The sequence below is a fragment of the Mustela nivalis genome (genome assembly GCF_964662115.1).
Source record: "Mustela nivalis genome assembly, chromosome: 5".
NCBI lineage: Eukaryota > Metazoa > Chordata > Mammalia > Carnivora > Mustelidae > Mustela > Mustela nivalis.
The window spans coordinates 121,858,357-121,879,877 of record NC_139024.1 but is presented as its reverse complement, the minus strand read 5'-3'; the positions used below and the strand labels follow the sequence as shown (position 1 = coordinate 121,879,877).

The 21,521-nt window shown below is 48.9% G+C and overlaps 3 protein-coding genes across 8 annotated transcripts; 1 reads left to right on the top strand and 2 right to left on the bottom strand.

The window, feature by feature from the left end:
- The first annotated feature begins 1,805 nt into the window (after positions 1 to 1,805).
- On the top strand, positions 1,806 to 5,584 carry TUBB (tubulin beta class I). Its single transcript, XM_082732880.1, has 4 exons — positions 1,806 to 2,162; positions 3,564 to 3,672; positions 3,941 to 4,051; positions 4,343 to 5,584. Exons 1-4 carry the CDS (start codon positions 2,106 to 2,108, stop codon positions 5,398 to 5,400), a joined length of 1,335 nt encoding a protein of 444 aa, XP_082589006.1. The 5' UTR covers positions 1,806 to 2,105; the 3' UTR covers positions 5,401 to 5,584.
- Positions 5,585 to 7,864: 2,280 nt separating this feature from the next.
- On the bottom strand, positions 7,865 to 18,859 carry FLOT1 (flotillin 1). 6 transcript variants are annotated; one of them, XM_082732881.1, is made up of 13 exons: positions 18,502 to 18,831; positions 18,113 to 18,169; positions 17,747 to 17,822; positions 17,571 to 17,661; positions 17,188 to 17,331; positions 16,934 to 17,053; positions 16,741 to 16,836; positions 16,365 to 16,517; positions 10,515 to 10,696; positions 10,287 to 10,332; positions 10,034 to 10,171; positions 9,617 to 9,781; positions 7,865 to 8,274 (listed from the first exon to the last, which is right to left on the bottom strand). In XM_082732881.1, exons 2-13 carry the CDS (start codon positions 18,153 to 18,155, stop codon positions 8,245 to 8,247), a joined length of 1,284 nt encoding a protein of 427 aa, XP_082589007.1. In that variant the 5' UTR covers positions 18,156 to 18,169; positions 18,502 to 18,831; the 3' UTR covers positions 7,865 to 8,244. The 6 variants fall into 6 exon arrangements, with proteins under 6 accessions (XP_082589007.1, XP_082589012.1, XP_082589011.1 ...); XM_082732886.1 differs by having other exon boundaries at positions 17,743 to 17,822; positions 18,502 to 18,757; XM_082732885.1 differs by lacking the exon at positions 17,571 to 17,661 and having other exon boundaries at positions 18,502 to 18,859.
- A 150-nt stretch (positions 18,860 to 19,009) lies between these two features.
- On the bottom strand, positions 19,010 to 20,706 carry IER3 (immediate early response 3). The gene is made up of 2 exons (XM_082732887.1): positions 20,058 to 20,706; positions 19,010 to 19,961 (listed from the first exon to the last, which is right to left on the bottom strand). The coding sequence occupies exons 1-2, from the start codon at positions 20,262 to 20,264 to the stop codon at positions 19,701 to 19,703; spliced, it is 468 nt and encodes a 155-aa protein (XP_082589013.1). The 5' UTR covers positions 20,265 to 20,706; the 3' UTR covers positions 19,010 to 19,700.
- Positions 20,707 to 21,521: the final 815 nt, after the last annotated feature.

Here is a 21,521-nt window from a genome sequence, read left to right as displayed (position 1 = left end):
AAGTTCTGTCCTTTCCTCCCGGAGACTACATCCCTGATGGACATTTGGAGGTCATTTTCCTAAGGATCTGTAGGCGAAGAGGGAGAATTGTTTTGTTTTAAAGGTTGAGGTCTTTCAAAAGGTGGAGGAAGGTTGATAAAAATCATATTTCATTATACTAAGACAAGAAGAGAATAGTAACAATTGGATTATGTATGTACTTTAGGAAGTCCTTTTGCATTCATTATCTCACTTTTCCGACCACAACAATCAAATAGGGAGAAGTAGATTTTACAGAGGGAATTGAAGTCTGCAAAGTTACAGGACCTGCCAAGGTTCCTACAGCCAATGTAAGGGAAAAACAACTGAAACAAGTCCTGTAATTCTAAATTCTGAATCCCCCCCCCGCCCCAATAAAGTAATTGCTTTCATTGTGATCTTGCCCTGAAACGTAAAATACTTTGTTTAAGTGGATAGCGAAGGTCTTACACAAGTTGAGGTTTATTTTTTGTTTAGGTAAGGAGAAATGTGTTGAATGCATTGTGAATTAACAATAACCTTGGGGTGCCTGGGTGGCTCAGTGGGCTAAAGCCTCTGCCTTCAGCTCAGGTCGTGATCCCAGGGTCCTGGGATGGAGACCCGCATCGGACTCTGCTAGGCAGGGAGCCTGCTTCCTCCTCTCTCTCTGCCTGCCTCTCTGCCTACTTGTGATCTCTCTCTCTGTCAAATAAATAAATAAAATCTTAAAAACAACAACAATAACCTTGATACACGTCTTATTAGAGTGCTTACCACACTCCACTGCTTATACATTTTCCAACAAATTGCAAAATCCTGAAGATGGTGAACCAATTTTTACTCATTTTGTATCCTTAGCTTCTGGATTGGTGGACACTAAGTATCTATCAAAGGAATTAACCCCAAGAAGCACGTCACTCTGACTTGAGCCCATCCTATTTTCTCCCATCCGCCCCCCCTTTTGTTTCAATCTTGAGGCTTTTGAAAGATTGCAAGGGCCAGCCATGTAGTCAAAGAATTCAGCAAACTGAAAAACACTTTCACCAAAATGTCTAGAGGCAGGCTGGAAGGCATTGAAATTTAGGCTTCTCATCCCTTAGTTCTCTGATAAAAGCAGTGTCTTCAATGCTGCTCGAAAGTCCAGAATCCCTTACATGGACAGAAACTAATGACTTCAGAGTCCAGATACCAGTTTTTCTAAACCATTCAACTTACTCTGTGAACACACCCTCAGACAATTACATCTCTAATTTGAAAAACCATTGCTACAATTCTGTTTCTAAACGTTATCACTAGAAAACTTCCAAGAAAACAGCAGGAGGGCAATGCCCCCTTTCTTCCTGTCTGGGGGAGCAGCATCTTACTAGAGTTCAAGTCCTGGGTCACCAAAGGACCAGCTATTAGGTAGCAGAGCAAGGTGCCGCATTTCTCCCCAGTTTTCGCTGAGCTAAGCAGCCCGTTTCCCAAGAGCTACCGCAGTAAGGAGCTTTCAGGGCGTGCCCACTCCACCCTCCAACGCCTGGCACCCTAGGTATCCCAATTCCTGTATCCCCGAAAACTACGCCCTTTTAGTACAAAAAACTCAGGTATAGGTGAAAGAAAACTTGCTTAAGGTCATTTTTGATAAACAAACAAAAAACCTTTTAAAAAAATCCCAAAGCAAAAATCCACTATCCACCCATCCATCCCTTCATTTTGCAGCGTGGACAACAATGGAGGACTACAACTCCCAGTGAGACTTGCGTTCGTCCATCCGAGCAGAGACCAATGGATGTCTTATACGTGACTGGCATCGACTAATCAGGTCCAGCCTCGATAAGGCTTTGTCTCCCGACGGTGGCGCGGTGCCTGTTCTCCCGCCTCCCAGCCTAGGCGCACGCGCGCCCCGCCCTGCCCGCCTTCCCTCTTTCGCCCTCCCCTCTCTTTTCTCTCTCTCTCAGAACCTTCCTGCGGCTGCGTTCGGACCTTGCTGCTCCAGCCTCCGGGACACGTCCCATCCTTCCAGCCTGAGACTAGCAGTATAGAAAAAAAAAAAGAAAAACCATATAATTTCTTGCCCCGTACACACCTTGAGGCGAGCAAAAAAAAAATTAAAATAAATTTTAACAATGAGGGAAATCGTGCACATCCAGGCCGGTCAGTGTGGCAACCAGATCGGTGCCAAGGTAAGGATTTTGAACCTCTTCTTTTAACTATATTTCTTTAGAGAAGAAAAAAAATCCAGATTAACGATGGCTGCGATATATATTTGCATACCACCCATCGTCAAGCTTTGCCCCTCAAAAGTTTTCCATATATAATAGACGTTTGTAGCTAGAATTAGTTTGCGAAAAATGGGGAACTAGTCTTCGCTGGTTCATTTTGGTGGAAGCTGTTAAGGACCCTTCGGTTTTGGCGGTGGGAAGACCGTGGTTCCGTAAGATTTTATTTGAAAGTGTTCTAACGGTCCGAGGACGGGGAGGGGAGGGAGATGCGGAAACGTCCGAGACAAAGCGAGGCGAGGTTTCCCCATGTGCATCCACTCTTGGCTGGGCTTCGCCGGAGGGAGAAGGGGCGAGGCTGGGCGGCGCCTGAGGGGAGCCTGGATCCCACCGTGGGGTGGGGGACGCGGTGCGCCAGGGTGGGCTGCACTGCTCGGTACCCTTCCCAAAAGATAGGCATCTCGCGCGCCCGCGATTCCCGAGGGGCGGTCCCGTAATTCTTTGTGGGTGGAAGAAGACTAATAGCTGCTGGATTAATTTTATTTACTTACATCTCCCGTAAAGAGACCCTCTTTGGGCGTGAACCGATATAAAGAAAGAGGGTAGGAGAGTCCTTTTCTTTAAAGGGTCCCTCAGGACTAAACGGTGGAAGAAAGGAAGAGAATCCTTATATAAAGCAAGGGGTAAAAAGCTAGCAAAGAAAGAAAATTCCGGGGCCAAGACAGGGGGTGGGGGATGTTTTCTTTGGTGGGGTTTTTTTTTTCGCGCGGTTACAGTGTAGCGGGGGAAGGGCAGGGAGGAAGTGCTGTCGCTACGTTGTAGCAGAAGGGCGGGGCCTGGGCGCCCCTGGCGCGCCGGGACAAAGCGGCCCTGCCGGCCGGCTGGGGGCGCCCTAGCCCAAACCGAGCCCCGCCTCTCGTGGGAGGTATTCACACCACGCCCACGCGCGACATCTCCCATTGTCAGTCCCGCGGCCCGCGCGGGTGCCGCAGTCACGTGGAGGGCGGGGTTGGGGGTGGTCGATTGCGGCAGCTTCTGGTCTCTCAAACACTGGCCCATTGTGCGCGGTAGGAAGGTGTGCTTGTCCAGTCTGGTTGGCCGTTTCCATCTCCCTCTCCTCACATTCCCACCCTAAAATTATCTGCGATCGCAAGGCCTCCTCAGTTGCACCTCGTCTCACATTCCAGGCAATGAAAGCTGCAGCTTAACTGGGGTTGGGGATGTCTAGTAGAAGGATATGGCAGGCTGGGGGAGGCAATGCCACAGGCCCTAGAACGAGGCTTACCACGGGCGTGTCCGGGATTAAAATGTGTGTAGGTCGGGTGGGCATAATTGGTTGGAAGTCGCATTGCTTTCCCTCCGCAGTTCTGGGAGGTAATCAGTGATGAACACGGCATCGACCCCACTGGAACCTACCACGGTGACAGCGACCTGCAGCTGGATCGCATCTCCGTGTACTACAATGAAGCTACAGGTGAGGTTGGGAACCCAGGGAATCTTGGGTCCCATCTCCTCTTCCGCTTCTCTGGGGTCTCTTCCAGCCCTGGAGAACCTCTTAATATTTTTGGATGGATCTCTCCTTTTTTCAAAAGGAGGCCTTGGTTTGATTGCCCACCATGGGGCAAATGATTGGCTCCTCTGCCCCCTGGTGGCCGCACTTGGAATCACAAGTTAGGGTCCCTGGCAGTCTCCCTGCTCCAGCTGATCTCCTTTGCCAATTTTGACTCTTTTCTTCCATATAGGTGGCAAATATGTTCCTCGTGCTATCTTGGTGGATCTAGAACCCGGGACCATGGACTCTGTTCGCTCAGGTCCTTTTGGGCAGATATTCAGACCAGACAACTTTGTTTTTGGTGAGTTATACACGTATTAATAGGTAATGCTATTCAGGGTATTTGAGTAAAGAAGACAGCAAGGACTAGGAGATTATTGATATACTGGAGTGCTAAATCAGGGCTGTGTTCTGAAATCTCTAACACAGGCATTGGTAGTAACTCCCTAGTTGGTAAATAATGGGGGAGGGATGTATACAGGTGAGTGAGAAAGAAGGCACATTTGTGTACACAATTCCAAAAGTTAAAAAGTGGAAATTTGGTCCTTTATCTTTCTTTACTAATCAAGCCTGGCTCCCCACCCCATTCCAGGTCAGTCTGGGGCAGGCAACAACTGGGCCAAAGGCCACTACACAGAGGGTGCTGAGCTGGTTGACTCAGTCCTGGATGTGGTGAGGAAGGAGGCGGAGAGCTGTGACTGCCTACAGGGCTTCCAGCTGACCCACTCACTGGGTGGGGGAACAGGCTCTGGAATGGGCACCTTGCTCATCAGCAAGATCCGAGAAGAGTATCCTGACCGCATCATGAACACCTTCAGTGTGGTACCCTCACCCAAAGTGTCTGACACTGTGGTCGAGCCCTACAATGCCACCCTCTCCGTCCATCAGTTGGTAGAGAACACAGATGAGACCTACTGCATTGACAACGAGGCCCTTTATGACATCTGCTTCCGCACTCTCAAGCTGACCACGCCAACCTATGGAGACCTGAACCACCTCGTCTCAGCCACCATGAGTGGTGTCACCACCTGCCTCCGCTTCCCTGGTCAACTCAATGCTGACCTCCGGAAGCTAGCCGTCAACATGGTGCCCTTCCCACGGCTCCACTTCTTCATGCCTGGCTTTGCACCTCTGACCAGCCGTGGAAGCCAGCAGTATCGGGCCCTCACTGTGCCTGAACTCACCCAGCAGGTCTTTGATGCCAAGAACATGATGGCTGCCTGTGACCCCCGCCATGGCCGTTACCTCACTGTGGCTGCTGTCTTCCGTGGGCGGATGTCCATGAAGGAGGTAGATGAGCAGATGCTCAATGTGCAGAATAAGAATAGCAGCTACTTTGTGGAGTGGATCCCCAACAACGTCAAGACAGCAGTCTGCGATATCCCACCTCGTGGCCTCAAGATGGCAGTCACCTTCATTGGAAATAGCACAGCCATCCAGGAGCTCTTCAAGCGCATCTCAGAGCAGTTCACGGCCATGTTCCGGCGCAAGGCCTTCCTCCACTGGTACACAGGTGAGGGCATGGACGAGATGGAATTCACTGAAGCTGAGAGCAACATGAATGACCTTGTCTCCGAGTACCAGCAGTACCAGGATGCCACCGCAGAAGAGGAGGAGGATTTCGGTGAGGAGGCCGAAGAGGAGGCCTAAGGCAGAGCACCATCACCTCAGGATTCTCCATTCCCTCAGCCTTCTTCCTCAGCTGCCCCTGTCCTCTCCCTCAGAATTACATTTTCTGCTTCTGTCTCTTTTTTCCTTTTTTGGAGGGGGGTGGTCCTAGAACACAGTGCCTGACACATAATAGGCGCTCAATAAATACTTGTTGTTTGTTGAATGTCTCCTCTCTTCCACTCTGGGAAACCTAGATTTCTGCCATTCTCAGTAACCCTGTATTTCCTTTCGGTGTCCCCTTCTCCCATTTGTCCAGTTGGTATTTCCCTTTGTTTTATAAGATAATTTTCCAAGAAGCTGGGTCTCATCAGATCCCATCTAGAACCAAGTGCTTAAAACCCAGTAGATCGCCACCATCCTAAGCCCATGTGGTAGCCCCGGGGAAAGAAAACAAAGCTACCTCATAGCAGTAGAGGTACCTATATGGAAGGGGTAGGGTTTTCTATTCTAGAGCAGTTTTGGAGAGAGATATCCAGGCTCTTGAGTCCTAATTTCCAGGAATTTCCCTGCTCCTCTCAGCTTCAGGAGAGGTGTTGACAGTATTATCTGTATTTTCCCGTCTTCTTCCAAGCTGAGTCCTGAGCTGTTTCTTTTGCAGGGGTCTGCCCCACCCTGTTAAAGCAGGTCCTTCTCTTTTCCTATATAACCACCTTCATATGTTGGATTCCTTCCTTTTCCCCTGGTTGGAGAAGGGGGCCAAGAAGAGGAAGAGGGACTAGCCTCCAGAAAGACCCTCCCCATCCCCACCCTTAGCAAACACCCAGCTCTGCTGTGTATATACAGAAAGGTTTGTACTGCCACCTAAATCTTTTGAATCATTCTTCCAGAGAGTGGACAAGGAGACCCTCCCATTTTGGCAACATCTCGTTTTTTTCCTTTTGCTATTCCCTCCCCTGCCCTTGGCTTCATCCTGTCCTACACTTCAAATTTCTATATTGTGTTGAACTTGCTTTTTTTCATATTGAAAAGATAACATTGCCCCAAGAGCCAAAAATAAATGACAACTGAAAAAATTAAGTTGCAAGATGTGTGCTCATTTAGGGAAAGAGTACCAGTGGATACAGGAAGCTCAAGTTCAGCAACACATACACTTTGCTCTCCATGGACTGATGAGAATATCCTTATACTTAATGGACCCTCTTTTTTTTTTTTTCTTAAGATTTTATTTGACAGCTCACAAGTAGGCAAAAAAAAAAACAAAAAAACAGGCAGGCAGAGAGAGGGGGAAGCAACTCCCTGCTGAACAGAGAGCCTGATGCGGGCTCGACCCAGGACCCTGGGATCAGGCCTGAGCTGAAGGCAGAGGCTTAACCAACTGAGCCACCCAGGTGCTCCAGCCTCTTCTCTTAATCTTTTTTTTTTTTTTTTTAAATTTTTTTTAAGATTTTATTTATTTATTTGACAGACAGAGATCACAAGCAGGCAGAGTGGCAGGCAGAGAGAGAGAGAGGAGGAAGCAGGCTCCCCGCCGAGCAGAGAGCCCGATACGGGACTCGATCCCAGGACCCTGAGATCATGACCTGAGCCGAAGGCAGAGGCTTAACCCTCTGAGCCACCCAGGCACCCCTCTTCTCTTAATCTTAGTACCCAAACTACCCCAGCACCTTACTACCCTCCTCAATAACTGGGATAGCCATAGGCTCAGATACACAGGATCAATGAGAATTGAGATGAATGTTAAGAAGGGCATAAGTGCTTCCCAGCCTATCAACAACCTCCTGGAATTTAGAAATGCAGATCTTTAGGCCTACCCAACCAGAAGCCAGTTAACTAGCCATCTACTTTTAACTACTCAAGGAGAATACTGGCAAATGCAGAGTTGAGAGCTACTGCTCCACATAAGATGTGTAGCTCATCCAGGGCATCCAGGGTTCGTTTAGGCTATGGTATGGCTCTTGATGTTTTCTCTTACCCTTTCGGATTTTCTCAGTTAACTGGGAAAGTTAACTAGTGGAGAGTATCACTTAATGGTCCCATTCTAAAGTAACACCGTTAAACCCAATACAACATGCTTCTAAGTACACAAAATCTCAGAGTGACCCTGGAAATTTTAAGTATATAATTTCCTTATTTTCAGTAGTTTTTGGGACTAGGTCAATTCTCACTACTTCCCATTTCAGCAGGATTTTCTGCCTATAACCAACTGCAGGAAAAAAGTGGTACAACTTTAACAGTGTACAAGGTAACTTCCCATTCTTTTTTTTCTTTCTTTTTTTTTTTTTTTTTTTTTTTTATAAAGGTTTTTTTTGACAGAGATCACAGGCAGGCAGAGAGGAGGAAGCAGGAACCCCCCACAGCAGAGAGCCCAATGCGGGGCTCAATCCCAGCACCCCAGGACCTGAGCCTAAGGTAGAGGCTTTAATCCACTGAGCCACTCAGGCGCCCCCAACTTCTTCCATTCTAAAAAATATATTGAATGAAGGGAGTAAGCTACATTCCAGCATTAATTTTGAATGAGTTCTGCTTTATTAATTGTTAACCAGTATTAGTGCTTTTTAACAGCAATTGATTTGACAAAGTTAACCTCAGGCCATCCCTCAGTTTTGGTCAGGAAAATTCTGGACAATAGGTGCATGTGGTCTAGGAAGTTAAATTGGGGTAAGATAATCAGAAGGCTGGCATGGAACCCCTGGGGGACTGGTAGTCTTGGCAGTGTGGGGCTGGGAAGAGCAACCCTTCCCCTCCAAGGCAAGGCACAGGCTATTTGGCAAGGAGATGGGGGAGTACCCCACTGTCAAGGGCATGCTCAGGGAAGCCAGTTGTGCATGCAGTATGGGTACTATTCTGGCAACCACGAGGCTAGGTACTGGAGCAAAGGTTGGCTCAGGCTGTTCGCAAAGGCTTGTGGTTAACCTGGTAAAGAGACAACAATGATGAAACTTGGGAATCATGTAACCTCTTCCCCCAGCTCCCCATCTGGATGAGGGCTGCAGGGAGGACATGCATTTCCAAAAGTCTTCTCTAAGAAGTTTTTTCTGCCACCCTACCTTACCCTCTTGTCAAGTGGTCATCAGGACCTGTCCACAGCAAATCACTGAAAAGGAGTGGAGGGGGCTAGAACCCTGCTTGCACAGACCCTCCTTAGCTCATCTTTCAGGGCTTTCAATGCCGGCTTCAAGAAGGATCCAAGGAATCGAACTTGAAGGTCACTGTTATGGTCTACTGCTTTCACTTACATACGTAATTTTTTAAAAAGGTACTCTGAGAGAGAATATGCACAAGCAGGGGGAGGAAGAGGGACAAGTAGACTCAGCACTGAGCACAGAGCCCAACACAGGACCTGAGCTGTAACCAAAAGCTGGATGTTTAACCGATTGAGCCATTCAGATGCCCCTATATAATTTTTTCTTAAGGACTCTCATATATAGTATGTGCCAGGCACTGTGCTAAACACTACAAATACCCATTTGATTCCCTTAATAATTCAATAGAGTAGATACTATTATTAGCCCGATTTTAAGGTGAGGAAAATGTACACAGAAGTAGCTAACTTGTATAAGGTCAGAGCTAACATGACCAGAGCCAGGATTCACTATGGTTCCAGAACCTGCTCTCTGACTTCTGTCATAATCTGTAGGTAAATAAACAGGCACCAAGAAAAGCAGTAACAGCTGCAACCAGTTCCTTGTCCTAGTGGGGCGACCACAAGGCTCTAGAAGACAGTCAGCCTGAGTTTGAAATCTAGCTTTACCAGCCGTATGATGGGGCACAGTTCCTTAACATATTCAAAGTTGTTTCTTTACTTTGTAAAATACTATATACCCAAAGGACAGTTTCATTAAAAAACAAACAAACAAGCAAAAACAAAAATCAACCATTTGTGTAGAAGCGTAGCACTCAGGGACACCTGGAGGGCTCAATGGGTTAAGCGTCTGCCTTCAGCTCAGGTCATGATCCCAGGGTCCTGGGACTGAGCCCCACATCAGGCTATCTGCTCAGTTGGGAATCTGTCTTGCCCTCTCCCCTTCCTCCCACTCAAACTTTCTCCTTCCTCTGAAATAAATAAAATCCTTTTAAAAAAGCAATAGCAGCAGCAGCTTAGCACCGCATCTAGCATATAGCATATAGAAAACAAAGATGTCAATGGCTCTGGAGCCTCCTGGATGCGGGCCTAGTACTAGGCCTACCGCATCACATGCCTGGGGAACCCAGAAATTTACAGGAAATCCACCATGCTCACTCTAGAGACCCTCACCTGGGAGATGCTGACGCCTGTGAGTCTCTCCACGCTCTCCGGCAGGCGGGTCAGGATGTCCAGTACTTCCCCAGTCACTTTGGCCGCCCCCATGGTCCCACCTCCACTGGACACCAGTGTGATCTTATTGGCTGAGGTCAGGGGACCACTGATCTCCTCTGCTACCTGGTAGGTGAGAGATGCACACTCAGCACCTGTGGTCTGATCACACCCCTCCTCAAACACCTTACCCTGGGCTTCGAGATCGTTGACATTCTTCAGTTTGTAAGGATCATCCCTCCTCACTTCAGTCACTGGCTTATAATTCCCACCCCAAATTCACAGTTCCCTAGTCTGGCTCTCCCCAAACCCCTCCTTTTACCCCTCACCCTGCACTCCCTGGTTCTGTTCCTCTCCTGGTGCCCACCACCCACAGACCTGGGGCAGCTTCTCCAGCAGCATGTCCAGCTGAGCGGCCTCACGATACAGCTGGAACGCTTCTGCCTTCTTGGCCATCTGCTCAGCCTCGGCCCGAGCTCGAGCCCCTATGGCAAAGGCCTCGGCCTCCCCACGCATCTGAGAACAGTAGGAAACTGTGGGACTGACGGCTGTTGTTAAGGACAAGAAACCCCAGCTCAAACAGCAACCCCCACTTGCTCCACAAGCCACCAAGAGTCACCTCTTAACTCACCCTCACAGACTCAGCTTCTGCCTCAGCTTGCATGATCAGCTGGGACCTGGGCACAGAAAGGGAAGTGCAGGAAGGGGCTGAGGAAGGACCAAAGGCAGGCCCTGCTGGAGAGACACAGGCACCTGTAACTCGACTTCCATAGGAGTTCAGGTAGTGAAGGCCTCAGCTCTTCATACGGGGGCACCCAGGTCATAAAGGACTACAATGGGGCTTGGAAGGGGCATTTACTTCTCTGCCTCAGCTAGGCGCTCCAGCTTGTAGCGCTCAGCTTCTGCGGGCTTCCGAACTCGGGCCTCCAGCTCCTTCTCTCGGCGGGCGATCTCCTGTTCCTGCACTGCCACCTGCTGGGCCCGCTCCACCACCTGCACCTGGACCCGCTGCTCCTCGATCTGCTGCTTAGTTTTGGCCACCTGAGTAGGAGTGATGCTTGACATGAGGGCTGAAGAGCAAGTTCCCAGGAACCAGAGAGAAGCCAGGGCCAGGGCTCCTGGGTGAGATTATTCATACAGTTAAGTACATGAAACCAGTCCCCGGTGGGCTTAGCCAGCCCAGGGGAGTCCATCTCCCATATCCCAATCATGGCTTGGGAGATGGCCTGATCCTCTTCTGAGGCAGATGATAGGGTAATTTCCAAGCAGCCTTAACATCAAGAGCTGGATAGGGTAGGGATCCAACTTTGTTCTTCCTCAGGCCAAGCTAAGGGGTCCCTCTGTTGAGCTCCCATATTAGTCTATTTTTCCAGTGTCCCTCTGTTGTAGAGTATGAGCACCTGGAAGGTTCTGATGTGTGGTGGCCATCTTCCACCTACAGCCTCACTCAGAGCCATCCACTTCTCTCCATCTGAGCTGCTGTAACCTTCCTGCAAGCCACCATCAATTCCAGCCCCCCCACAACTGTTTCCTACTGGCTCTGGCAGTGATGCTGGAGTGTGTATGTATCTCTTTCATTTTTATTTTTTGTATATGGTACACATTCAAAAGGAAAAAAAAAAAAAGAAAGAGCAGTGAGAAGCAAGGTTTCTGTCCACTTATTTCCTTAAACCACCTTTTCCTTTCCCCAGAGGTAGTAACTGTGACCAGCTTTTTCTGTACTCTTCTTCCAGGAACATTCTAAACATTTACAAGAACATGTACATATAGAATTCCTCTTATTTACACATATCTCATTTTCTTATTCCTGTAGAGTAGATATCTGAAGGCTCTTGTCAAGATTTTGGTGACAGAGGTACCAGAGAGGAGCATGCTTCTCTATGGCCCCAATGCTCTGGCTCAGCCATGGACCATCATCCCTGAGGGTCTTATCAACAGCAGAGATGATACCCCTGCCTTTACTGCATCCATGTGTTCACTCCAGAGGAAAGGTGCTTCTGGACATGGCATCCTGTGCTGTCCCTGACCCTAAAATTTCAGACTGGTTCCAAATTGACCAGTTGCTCTCTCCTTCAATGTACAGGATCTCTCTCTCTCTCTCGGTGTTGGGAGTCCCTCCTGCCCCCTTTTTAAGGCTCACCTTTTGATGAAATAACCCCCAGTAGCTTCCTTGGAAGAAGTACATGGGCAGTAAGTTTTCTGAGATCTTGTTTTTCTGAGATTTTTTTCTACCTTTTTGTTTAAATGACAGTTTGATTGAGTACAGGTTACTACATTAGAATTCATTTTTTTAAAGATTTTATTTATTTGACAGAGAGAGACACAGTGAGAGAGAGAGCACAAACAAGGGTAGTGGGAGAGGGAGACACAGGCTACCCGCTGAGCAGAGAGCCTGACATGGGACTTGATCCCAGGACCCTGGGATCATGACCTGAGCCAAAGGCAGACACTTAATGACTGAGCCACCCAGGTGCCTCTAGAAATCATTTTCTATCTGTATTTTGAAGGCATTGCTCCAATGGTCTCCTGGCTTCTTAAAAAATCTGAAGTCATTTTGATGCCTGACCCTTTGTGATCTTTCTCTCTGGAAGCTTTTAGATCCCTTCTTTGTTCTCTCTGTTCTGAAATTTCACAGGGTAGTTGTTTCTTATTTGTTGTATTGCACATTTGGTGGACTGTTTCAATCTAGAAAGTCGTATCTTCTAGAACAGATAGACATTTTAAGTATTTTTTCCACTGGTGATTTTTCTCCCATTTTCTTTGTTCTGTTGATTTAATAAATCTGTAGATTAGGATTAATAAATTTATTACAATTAGAATGTATTACAATTAGATTAATAAATCCAGACTCACTAGAATTTCTTGTGATTTTTCCCCCCTCATTTCTGCCATCTTACTGACTTTAAGAGCTCTTATTTTGTTTTCTGTTTTATGCCCTGATTTTCTAGATGTGAATTCTTCTCTTATCTGAGAGAATATTAAAAAAGATTTTTTAAGCTCTCTACTCCTTCCATAGTATGTATCCTTCAAGTTGCTTTGCTGTTTGTGGTTTTAGTCTCAGACTTGAACACTGCAGGATTCCCTCATATATCAGGGAATCCCTGGCTGGCTGCTCACGTGAAGGAGGTCTAAAACAGTGAAACTGTGGGCATGTGGGTGAGGCTTATTGGCTCTGAACTTCACTCTATGGTGATTTGGGCAAGTCATCTACTGAGGAACCAATGATTCAGGATCCTTAAAGTCTTTTTTTTTTTTTTTAAAGATTTTAATTTTTTATTTGACAGAGAGAGATTACAAGTAGGCAGAGAGGCAGGCAGAGAGAGAGAGGAGGAAGCAGGCTCCCTGTGGAGCAGAGAGCCCGATGCGGGACTCGATCCCAGGACCCTGAGATCATGACCTGAGCCGAAGGCAGTGGCTTAACCCACTGAGCCACCCAGGCGCCCCAGGATCCTTAAAGTCTTTCCCTTTGCACTGGTCATGTTCCTCAGCACAGTCTTCTAATGACTTCTTTGGAAGATGCATCCAGGGGACAAATGGATAAGGAGGTTAGGGGAGGCTGTCAGCATTTAGGATTCAATGGTCATATCATGCCCGTCACTGATAAAGTACCATTGGCTTAGTTGATTATGATGGCTTTCTGGCTTCCAAAATGATGTTTTCTGTTCCTATCAATCCAGTTCTCTCCATCTGTGTTCATCTTCTCCTTCTTCTTTTTAAAAGTCGCTCTATGTGGTTTTAGAGGGAGTGAAATTAACTGTATTTATTCAGTCCATAATCTCTGAAAAAGCTTCCAATTTATCTTCCTGCTTCTTGTCTTCTGAGAATCAACTCTCCACACAGCAGACACACTGATCCTTGTAAAAATGTGAATTAGGGGATGCCTGGGTGGCTCAGTCGGTTAAGCCGCTGCCTTTGACTCAGGTCATGATCCCAGGGTCCTGGGATCCAGTCCCACAACTGGCTCCTTGCTTCACAGGGAGGCTGCTTCTCTGTCTCTGCCTGCCACTCTGCCTGTTTGTGCGCTCTCTCTCTCTCTCTGATAAATAAATAAATAAATAAATAAAATCTTTGAAAAAAAAAATGTGAATTAGACCATGACACCTCCCTGCTTAAAGTTCTCCAGTAGGATTCCACTGGGCTTGGAATTCTCTTTTAAGTCTCCAACATGGCCACCTGAACCCTATGGGACCTGGCCCTGTCTGCCTTGCCATCTCACAGCATACCAGCCCTATCAGATCAGAACCCTCCTCTCTGTTCTTGGGACACACCAAGCTCTTTCCTACCTCCGGGCCTTTGCATGTGATGGTCCTCTGTCTAACCACATATGGCTATTTATACTTAAAATTAATTAAAATTAAGGGCACCTGGGTGGCTCAGTGGGTTGGGCCTCTGCCTTCAGCTGCTGTCATGATCTTGGGGTCCTGGGACTGAGCCCTGCATGGGCGTGAGTCTCTCTGCGCAGCAGGGACCCTGCTTCCCCCACCCCCCGCCTGCTTCTCTGTCTACTTGTGACATCTCTCTTGGGTCAAATAAATAAAATCTTTAAAAAATTAATTAAAATTAAATAAAATTTAAAATTTAAATAAATAAATAAAATTTAAAGTTCTGTTTCTTACTCACATTTCACTAGCTACAGCTCCACAAGCCACATTTCAAGCACTCAGTATCACAGCATTTACAATTACAGATTTACAGCATTTCCATCAACACAGAAACAGCACTTGGCCCACAACTCCTTACACTGTTGGCTCTTTCTCATCTTCAGGTTTATCTCATAAATCACTTCCTCACTGAAGCTTACCCCAAACCTCTGCACTGTTTTTTTCATCCCTCTGTACATTTCCTTCATAGCACTTAAACAGGATAATTAGAACCTATGGAAGTTATTTACTTGCTTACTAGCTGTTTCCTGTTTTATAATATAAGCTCCACAAGAGCAGGAATCTTTTCTGTCTCATTCATACTTACGCCCTCACTTCCAAAACAATGTCTGGCACATCTTAGGCACCTGACAGTATTTGTTGAATGAATTCCTATTTCCCCAAGTACCTAGCACAAAGCCTGCACAAAAGAAAAGAGTTGATAAAAGTTGGAACAGAGCCAAAACCTGCTCAATCCTTTGATTTGCAGATAAGAAAAGCTGTATTTAGGTTAAGGACCCTGCAAGTTGGTTTCCAGCTTGCATAGTGGAAATGGTTTCCACTATGTTAATGCTTCTCAAATGCCAATGTGTACATGAATCCCCTAGGGATTTTGTTGAAACACAGATTCTAGGGGCACCTGGCTGACTCAGTCAGTAGAGCATGCAACTCTTGATCTCAGGGTTATGCATTCAAGCCCCAGGTTGGGTGTGGAGACTAACTCTAAAAAAATAACCAATTCAGATTCTGATTCAGTCAGCAGGACTGGAGCTGGAGATTCTATATCTAATAAGGCCCATAGCGATGCCGCTGCTACTGGTAGGCAGACTACACTGAAGCAAAGTTCAGGAATTTAATATCGTAAACTAAAGACGTTTTTTATTTCAGTATCCTTTAAGCCTATACCCACTTGTGGCAGAACCAAATTTCATAACATTGCTATCCTTTGGGTAAAGGTCTCAAAGTACAGTTGACTCCCATTATTCACAGTAGATCTGGTCTATCAAGTAGCCATGAATACCGAATTAGCAAATACTTATTTTCTTGTTAGGGGAAACATACCGTTAGGTTCCTGTGATCCCCTGTTCACGACAAAGCACTATATATGCTTGCTATATATGTGTTTCTGTTTAAAGATACCTTATATAATATACATACTCATTAACAATGAAGTTATTGCTGACAGCACTATAACTCATGCCTGAAAGAAGCTTATCCAACACATGCAATTTCTCTGTAAGGCATATCACAGTCTCCTTGCACTCAGGAACACTTAGCACTTTAGTAGCATGCTTGGGGACCATTTTAAAGAGCAAAACCACCAACAAAGAGTACAAGAATGCAAAAAATGTAGCAGTGAATATACTATGAAAATGACACTGTTTGCATTATGAGAGCTGAAACAAGAAGGCAAAATATCTTGTTCAGCCTCAACTGCACCACCAGGCAACTCAAATTCTTCATTGCTCTGTGCATGTCTGCAAATGATCACAAAGGTGCCACGAGGACTGCTTCTGGGATTACCAGTAAATTTTAGTGAGTAGGCCCATTCTCAAATACAGAATCTGCAAGCAAAGAGGACTGACCATGCCTCCGTGTAGTATCAAGGGCTGCCCCTATCTCACTTTGCAGAATGCAAAGCCAAGTCCATGTTTTCCTTCCTTATGCCCTTCTCCGATCACCAGGGCTGTTGTGAGCACGTAAAAAATCAGAAAAACAGGCCCCCTCCCCTGGGTGGATGCGGCAACAACTCACCTGTGTGGGAATGCACAGCACGGTGAGTGTGGAGAATGGGCTGGATGTTAGCTCGCTTCACCTACCCATCCAGGTGCCATTCCCCAGGGGACAATCTGCCGAAACATATGATCACATCCTACTGACCATATCCATTCTTGGCCTTTACTTTGCTTTTCAACTGAAATGCTTGGGTCTTTCAAATCATCGTATGGAGGAGATGGGTCAGAAATGTAGAGCCAGAATAAAGGGATCAGAGTTAGAATATGAGAAAGTGTGACGGCCTAAGATGGATGGCTTCAGAGGAATGAACTGCCCAGTGTGAGAGCTCTGACCTGAAGCTGATAGGCGAGGTCAGCCTGTGCACGGCGGGTATTGACCTCGATGTCATATGTGGCCTTCTTTAGCTCATAGTCTCTCTGTGCCTTGGCCATCTCGATCTCACTCAGGTACTGGGCAGACACCTTCTCCTGCTTAGCTTTGGCTTCCTGTCCACACAGAGATCAGGGAGGAAGTTAGAGTAGGGACAGGAAGGCCCCAGGGGGGACAGCCTGCTCCTCACCAGTCTCCCCTGCATGTGCCTCATCTATTTCCTCTGCCAACCCAGCTCTACGAGCCCTCACTCAGTTGTGCCCCTTCCATCCCGTCTCCCACTGCACGTCCAAGAAAACCATTGGGACCAAGTGATCCCCCAAGTAGAATCTATCTCACCCGGATCCCAGCATCTCTTTTGGCTTCTGCCTCCCCAATCCGAGCATCTTTTTGGACTTGAGCTGTTCTAGCCTTCCCTAAGGAGTGTAAATAGTCCTGTGAGAGAGAAGCAGCAATCAGAATCCTTGGGAGGATTTAAGAGATGGGAGCAGGGAACTGGAGAGAAGAGAATCAGCCACCCAAGTTTGTTTACCTGATCATCATGAATGTCCTTCAGGGTGTAGCTAACCACACTGATGCCCATGTTGACCAGGTCTGAGGAGGCCACTTTGAAAACTTGCTCTGAAAATTTCTGTCTGTCCTTATAGATTTCCTAGGGTAACAAAATGGTGGGAAGGAGGAACTTAAGCTCTCAGTCCTCCAGATACTGTGTCCCACAGACTAGCTGGGTCCTTGTGCCACTCACTCTGATATCTCTTCCAGATCTTTCCCTGCCCTCAAGCCCACCTCCACAGTCATGTGAGCCATGATAGCTCTCTGGTGGCCCTCCAGAGTCTCCAGTGCAATGTGGGCAATCTCAGCTTCCGTCTTCCCCAGGAACATCTGGCAGGCAGCTGCCAACATCTCCTTGTTCTGCCCCTGGATTTTCACCTGTAACCAGAGTAGGGATAGGGAAAGTGTGGTGAAGGTCTCATAAAGCCAGGTAGGAAGCAGGAAGAGAATGGAAGAGTCAAGTCCTTGGGAGTCCCTGGAGAAGGTGAGATTTAGCAGAGACATTTCTCTGCAGTCAGAGGTTGGGAAGGCCATGATGAGAAGATTCTCAATGTCTGGGCACAAAGAAGGTGATGAAGGAATGGACTCCGGGTGGGTAAAGGCTCTGAAAGCCTCACCTGGGCAATGCCAGTGACTGAGATGGGGACCCCATGACGAGTGTAAACCTTTTCACTCTTGACATTGAGGGTCAGTGTGTTGAGAGAGATCCTATGGGAAAAAGGAGGAGTGGACAGTAAGAAAAAAAGAAACGAGAAAACTGGGGTTTCCCTTCCCTGGTTCTTTTTCTACCTACCTCTGGATTTGCTGGATGCAGGGCAGGACAAAGACACGTCCTCCAGCCACCATGACTGGGGGGCTTCGGCAGAAGCCTGCAAGGTGAGAGGGCAGTAAACTGCAGCACCAGGGGTAGGGCTAGAATATGGAAGACTGAAAAACTGGAGTGAGGGGCGGGAATAAGCCCCACAGGGAAATCTGGGAGCCAGGGCGGAGGCAGTTTGGGCCTTGGAAGGGCAGCACTGGGAATCACAAGTGGGTGGCTTGCAGCCGGCGCTGGGGGTGGAGGACAGAGGCCCGCGCCTGGGGACCTGGTAGGGAGAAGGGTAGAATCCAGACCCGCAAGGGTTTGGGGGCCACTGGCTGAGAAAAGAACATTACTTACCGGAGACCACCATGGCCTCATTTGGGCCACAAGTGAAAAACATGGCTCAGGCTGGAGCTGGGGGGGAAAAAAAAGGAAGCCTTTGCGGGCGGGGGTCCACAGGAGTGAATATTCTCCCTTTCCCGTCAGTCTCGCCCAATCTCCAGCCACCAGGGCCCAGTCCGTTCCGCACCTTTCCGCTAAGGCATTTGCCTATTCAATCCCACAGATCCCAGAGACTCCCTCCCCTTCGCCGGTTTACAGCCACTCCCTTACCCCTGCCCCGTCCCGCCTACGGTGAGGCAGTTTCTGGCTCCGGTGATAAAGCTCTCTCGCGCTTTAAGGCCCCAAACCTTGCGCCACCCTCCCTGCTCCTCCGCGGAGCGACTCCATCTCGCCTTCCCACCCACCTTTCCGTACGCTGGCGGTGGCCGGGCCGGGGCGCGCAGCGGATTCAGGAACCGAGCAGGGGCGCGCAGCGGATTCAGGAACCCAGCAGCGGTCCCGGGGAACTGCCTTCCAGCCAGCGGCGCCCGCGCTCGCGCCCCTCACTCGGCCGCACCCGGTTGCCGCGGCAGACGCGACCCCGCCCCGCCGCGGCCCGCCCCTTTCCCAGCACGGCGCGCATGCGCTGGATGCCCGCCTGCCGCCGTCCTTCCTCGGGCTGGAGCTCCGCCCCGGGAAGCGGGACGTGACCTCCGTGGGCCTGCAACCCGGGCTGGGGAGATTGCCTCATCTCTGATTTGCCCCGCGGTAACTAGGAAAACCGCACACGGGGCAACGAAAGACTGCATCCGGTCACCCGGGGCGGAGCGCCTGCGGAGGACGTGGCCCCAGCTCCTCCAGCCCGCCCTTGGTGCCGGAAGGCGGGGAGGACTGGGGAATCGCCGCTAACAAAGATTCGTACACTCAGATGACTACTGACAGTAAACCGACTTTATTTGTGTTCACAGAACATACCGGGCGACCCACAGCCGCCCGCTGACAGCCCACCGACAGCCCACCGACCTTCGACACCTTAGCCACCCCTTGGGGGCAACTTCGAGAAGATTGAAGGCCAACCCCGGTGGTCCGTCAAAGCCTCACACAGTAGATCTAGGGAGTTGAAATCCTGTAAGACGGAATACCAGCCCCTAAACCTACGACCTGCCACCATCGTTGACTCTTTGTCCGGGCACTCTCCCAGATCCAGGACCTCCACCTTGGTTCTCGAGGAGAACCAAAGCGCCCAGCCTCCACCTTTGCCAAAACTCAACAAATTACCAAGAGTTCTGCGTTTTTAGCAGGGAGGCACATCTCACACCCCTGCATCAGTTAAAATAAATATTACATACACCCCTCCATCACCTAGGGGGACATACATAAATACATATAAATATTAATTAGAATCGCTGAGAAATAAATAAATGACGCTCTTCCCCACGCGGCCTGCCCGGGAGTGTCGGTGCTCTTCATCCCGGGCTCGGGCTGGCTTCTCCGCTGCAGTGCTTTGATTTTAAGTTGCCTCGGAAGTCCCAGTTTGGGATACGCTCTCGCGCACCAGGTACACCCGGTGTTTCTTTGTTTTTTCGGATTCTTTTGGGTGGGGGGATGTGGGGAGAGGTCCCGTTTAGAAGGCGGCCGGGTGTTGCTGTAGGAAAGTGCTGAGGTCCAGAGTGTAGTCCGAGGGCTCAGAGGTCAGATTAAGGGGCTCAAGGACCGGGGGCACCGGGGTGGGCGCGGGGGATGCACCGTTGGGGGCGTCCTCCGGAGCCAGCGGTGCCGGCACACTCTCTTCAGCCATCAGGATCTGGCAGAAGATGACGGCGAGCAGGAGAAAAAGGAGCCTTTTCGCGGGGTTCGGATCCTCGACTGGCAGCTGGCGCCGGACCTGAAGAGAGACAACAAAGGCGACAGATTAGCTGAGGACCCCGGCGTCCGGCCGTTCCCCCCTGCCCCTCCGGGTGCCCACTTCCACGACACTCACCACTCGTGGGTAGAGGACCCGACGGCTGCGCTTCCGATGCCCGCGGGAGGCGCTGATGCGCGCGGCAGGAGCCACCGCAGGCTCCGGGAGAGGGTCGAAGGTGAAGATCTCAGGACCAGAGCCCCGCCGGGGTCCGGGGCTGGTGGAGACGGGGGTCGGGGCCCGCAGGACTGTCATAGTGGGGAGGGAGCTGCGAGAGTGACACATGGCGGACAGAGCGAAACGGAAGGCCGAAGGCCGAATGCGGACCTACAGCATTGCGGAGCAGATTTTGTGCGCTCCAGTATTGGGCGGGGCCTTCTCAACTCCACCCGCTGCTGGGAGTGGTGGCCAGAGCAAGCTGGAAATTCCGACGGTTAAACAATGAGAGGGGGCGGCGACGTGGCCTGTGCAAACTAGGCGCCCATGTGTGCGTTGTGAGCGTGTGAGTTGTGAGTGGGATGGGTGAGATCCCGGGCTGCAGGCCCATTTCAGGGCATGTGGGGGCTGGAGAGCAGCCAGCAGATAGCTTAGGAGGTGGTTAGGCCACTGGCCCCATCTCTGGGGAGGTAGGAGGACTGACATAAAGAAATCTGGCCATGCTGGGAGCAGCGACCCAGCAAAGCCAACGAATTACAGCTACACACGCACATTCATATACTTGTAGATACACATAGAACAACACACACACACACGCACGCACACACACAAGAGGAAAGTCATCACAGAAATAGCCAAAAAGACAGAGAAATGAACATGCTAGTACACACAAGACATGATGCTGCCTGCCCCAGCACACACCACATTGTAGGGGCAGAAAAATCATCCTTTCTTTCCTTCTACCTTCACTGGTTGGTCTAACAATTAAATTGATGTAAGTTAATAGGAGAAAAACAGATTTAATTACTTCAGGAACCGAGGAAGCCTTGAGATTTAAAGGCAATTGAGGTTCGTAAGCCCTCTGGAGCTAAAGAATGGAAGGAGGCCAATTCAGGGGAAGATAAGAAGAGGGGATGTTTGGAAGTCAGAAGTTTGCCCTGCCAAAGTGGGTAGGACCATCAGATAGTTATCTTCTGGTAATAGCCGTCTTTGCAGTTCAGTCCCCTATCTAAACTCTTTTAGGCAAAGAAGAGAGGCAAAACGCTGTTCCTGAGTCTGCTAGGTTTTTGATTGCCACCAGCTCAAAATAACTCACATGCCCAAGTGGAACCTTTTGCGGTGGCCTATCTTCTCCCCTTTACCATGCACATACTGGAGCAAAGGTGCAGAGACTTTGCAGGGGCAACACAAGAAAGCTGCCTGCATGTGTAGCTGCAGAAATGCTCACGTAAGGCTGCTGCCACAAAACAAAGGCAAGAGGTTAGTAGTTACCCAGATTACCCAGTTACCCAGATTTGTCCCTTTCATAACTGCCTTAGAGACAGCTGCTCATGGACTCACAGTTTAACATCCTTTGAGCATTTACTGTTAAAGGTCTTGTTGAAA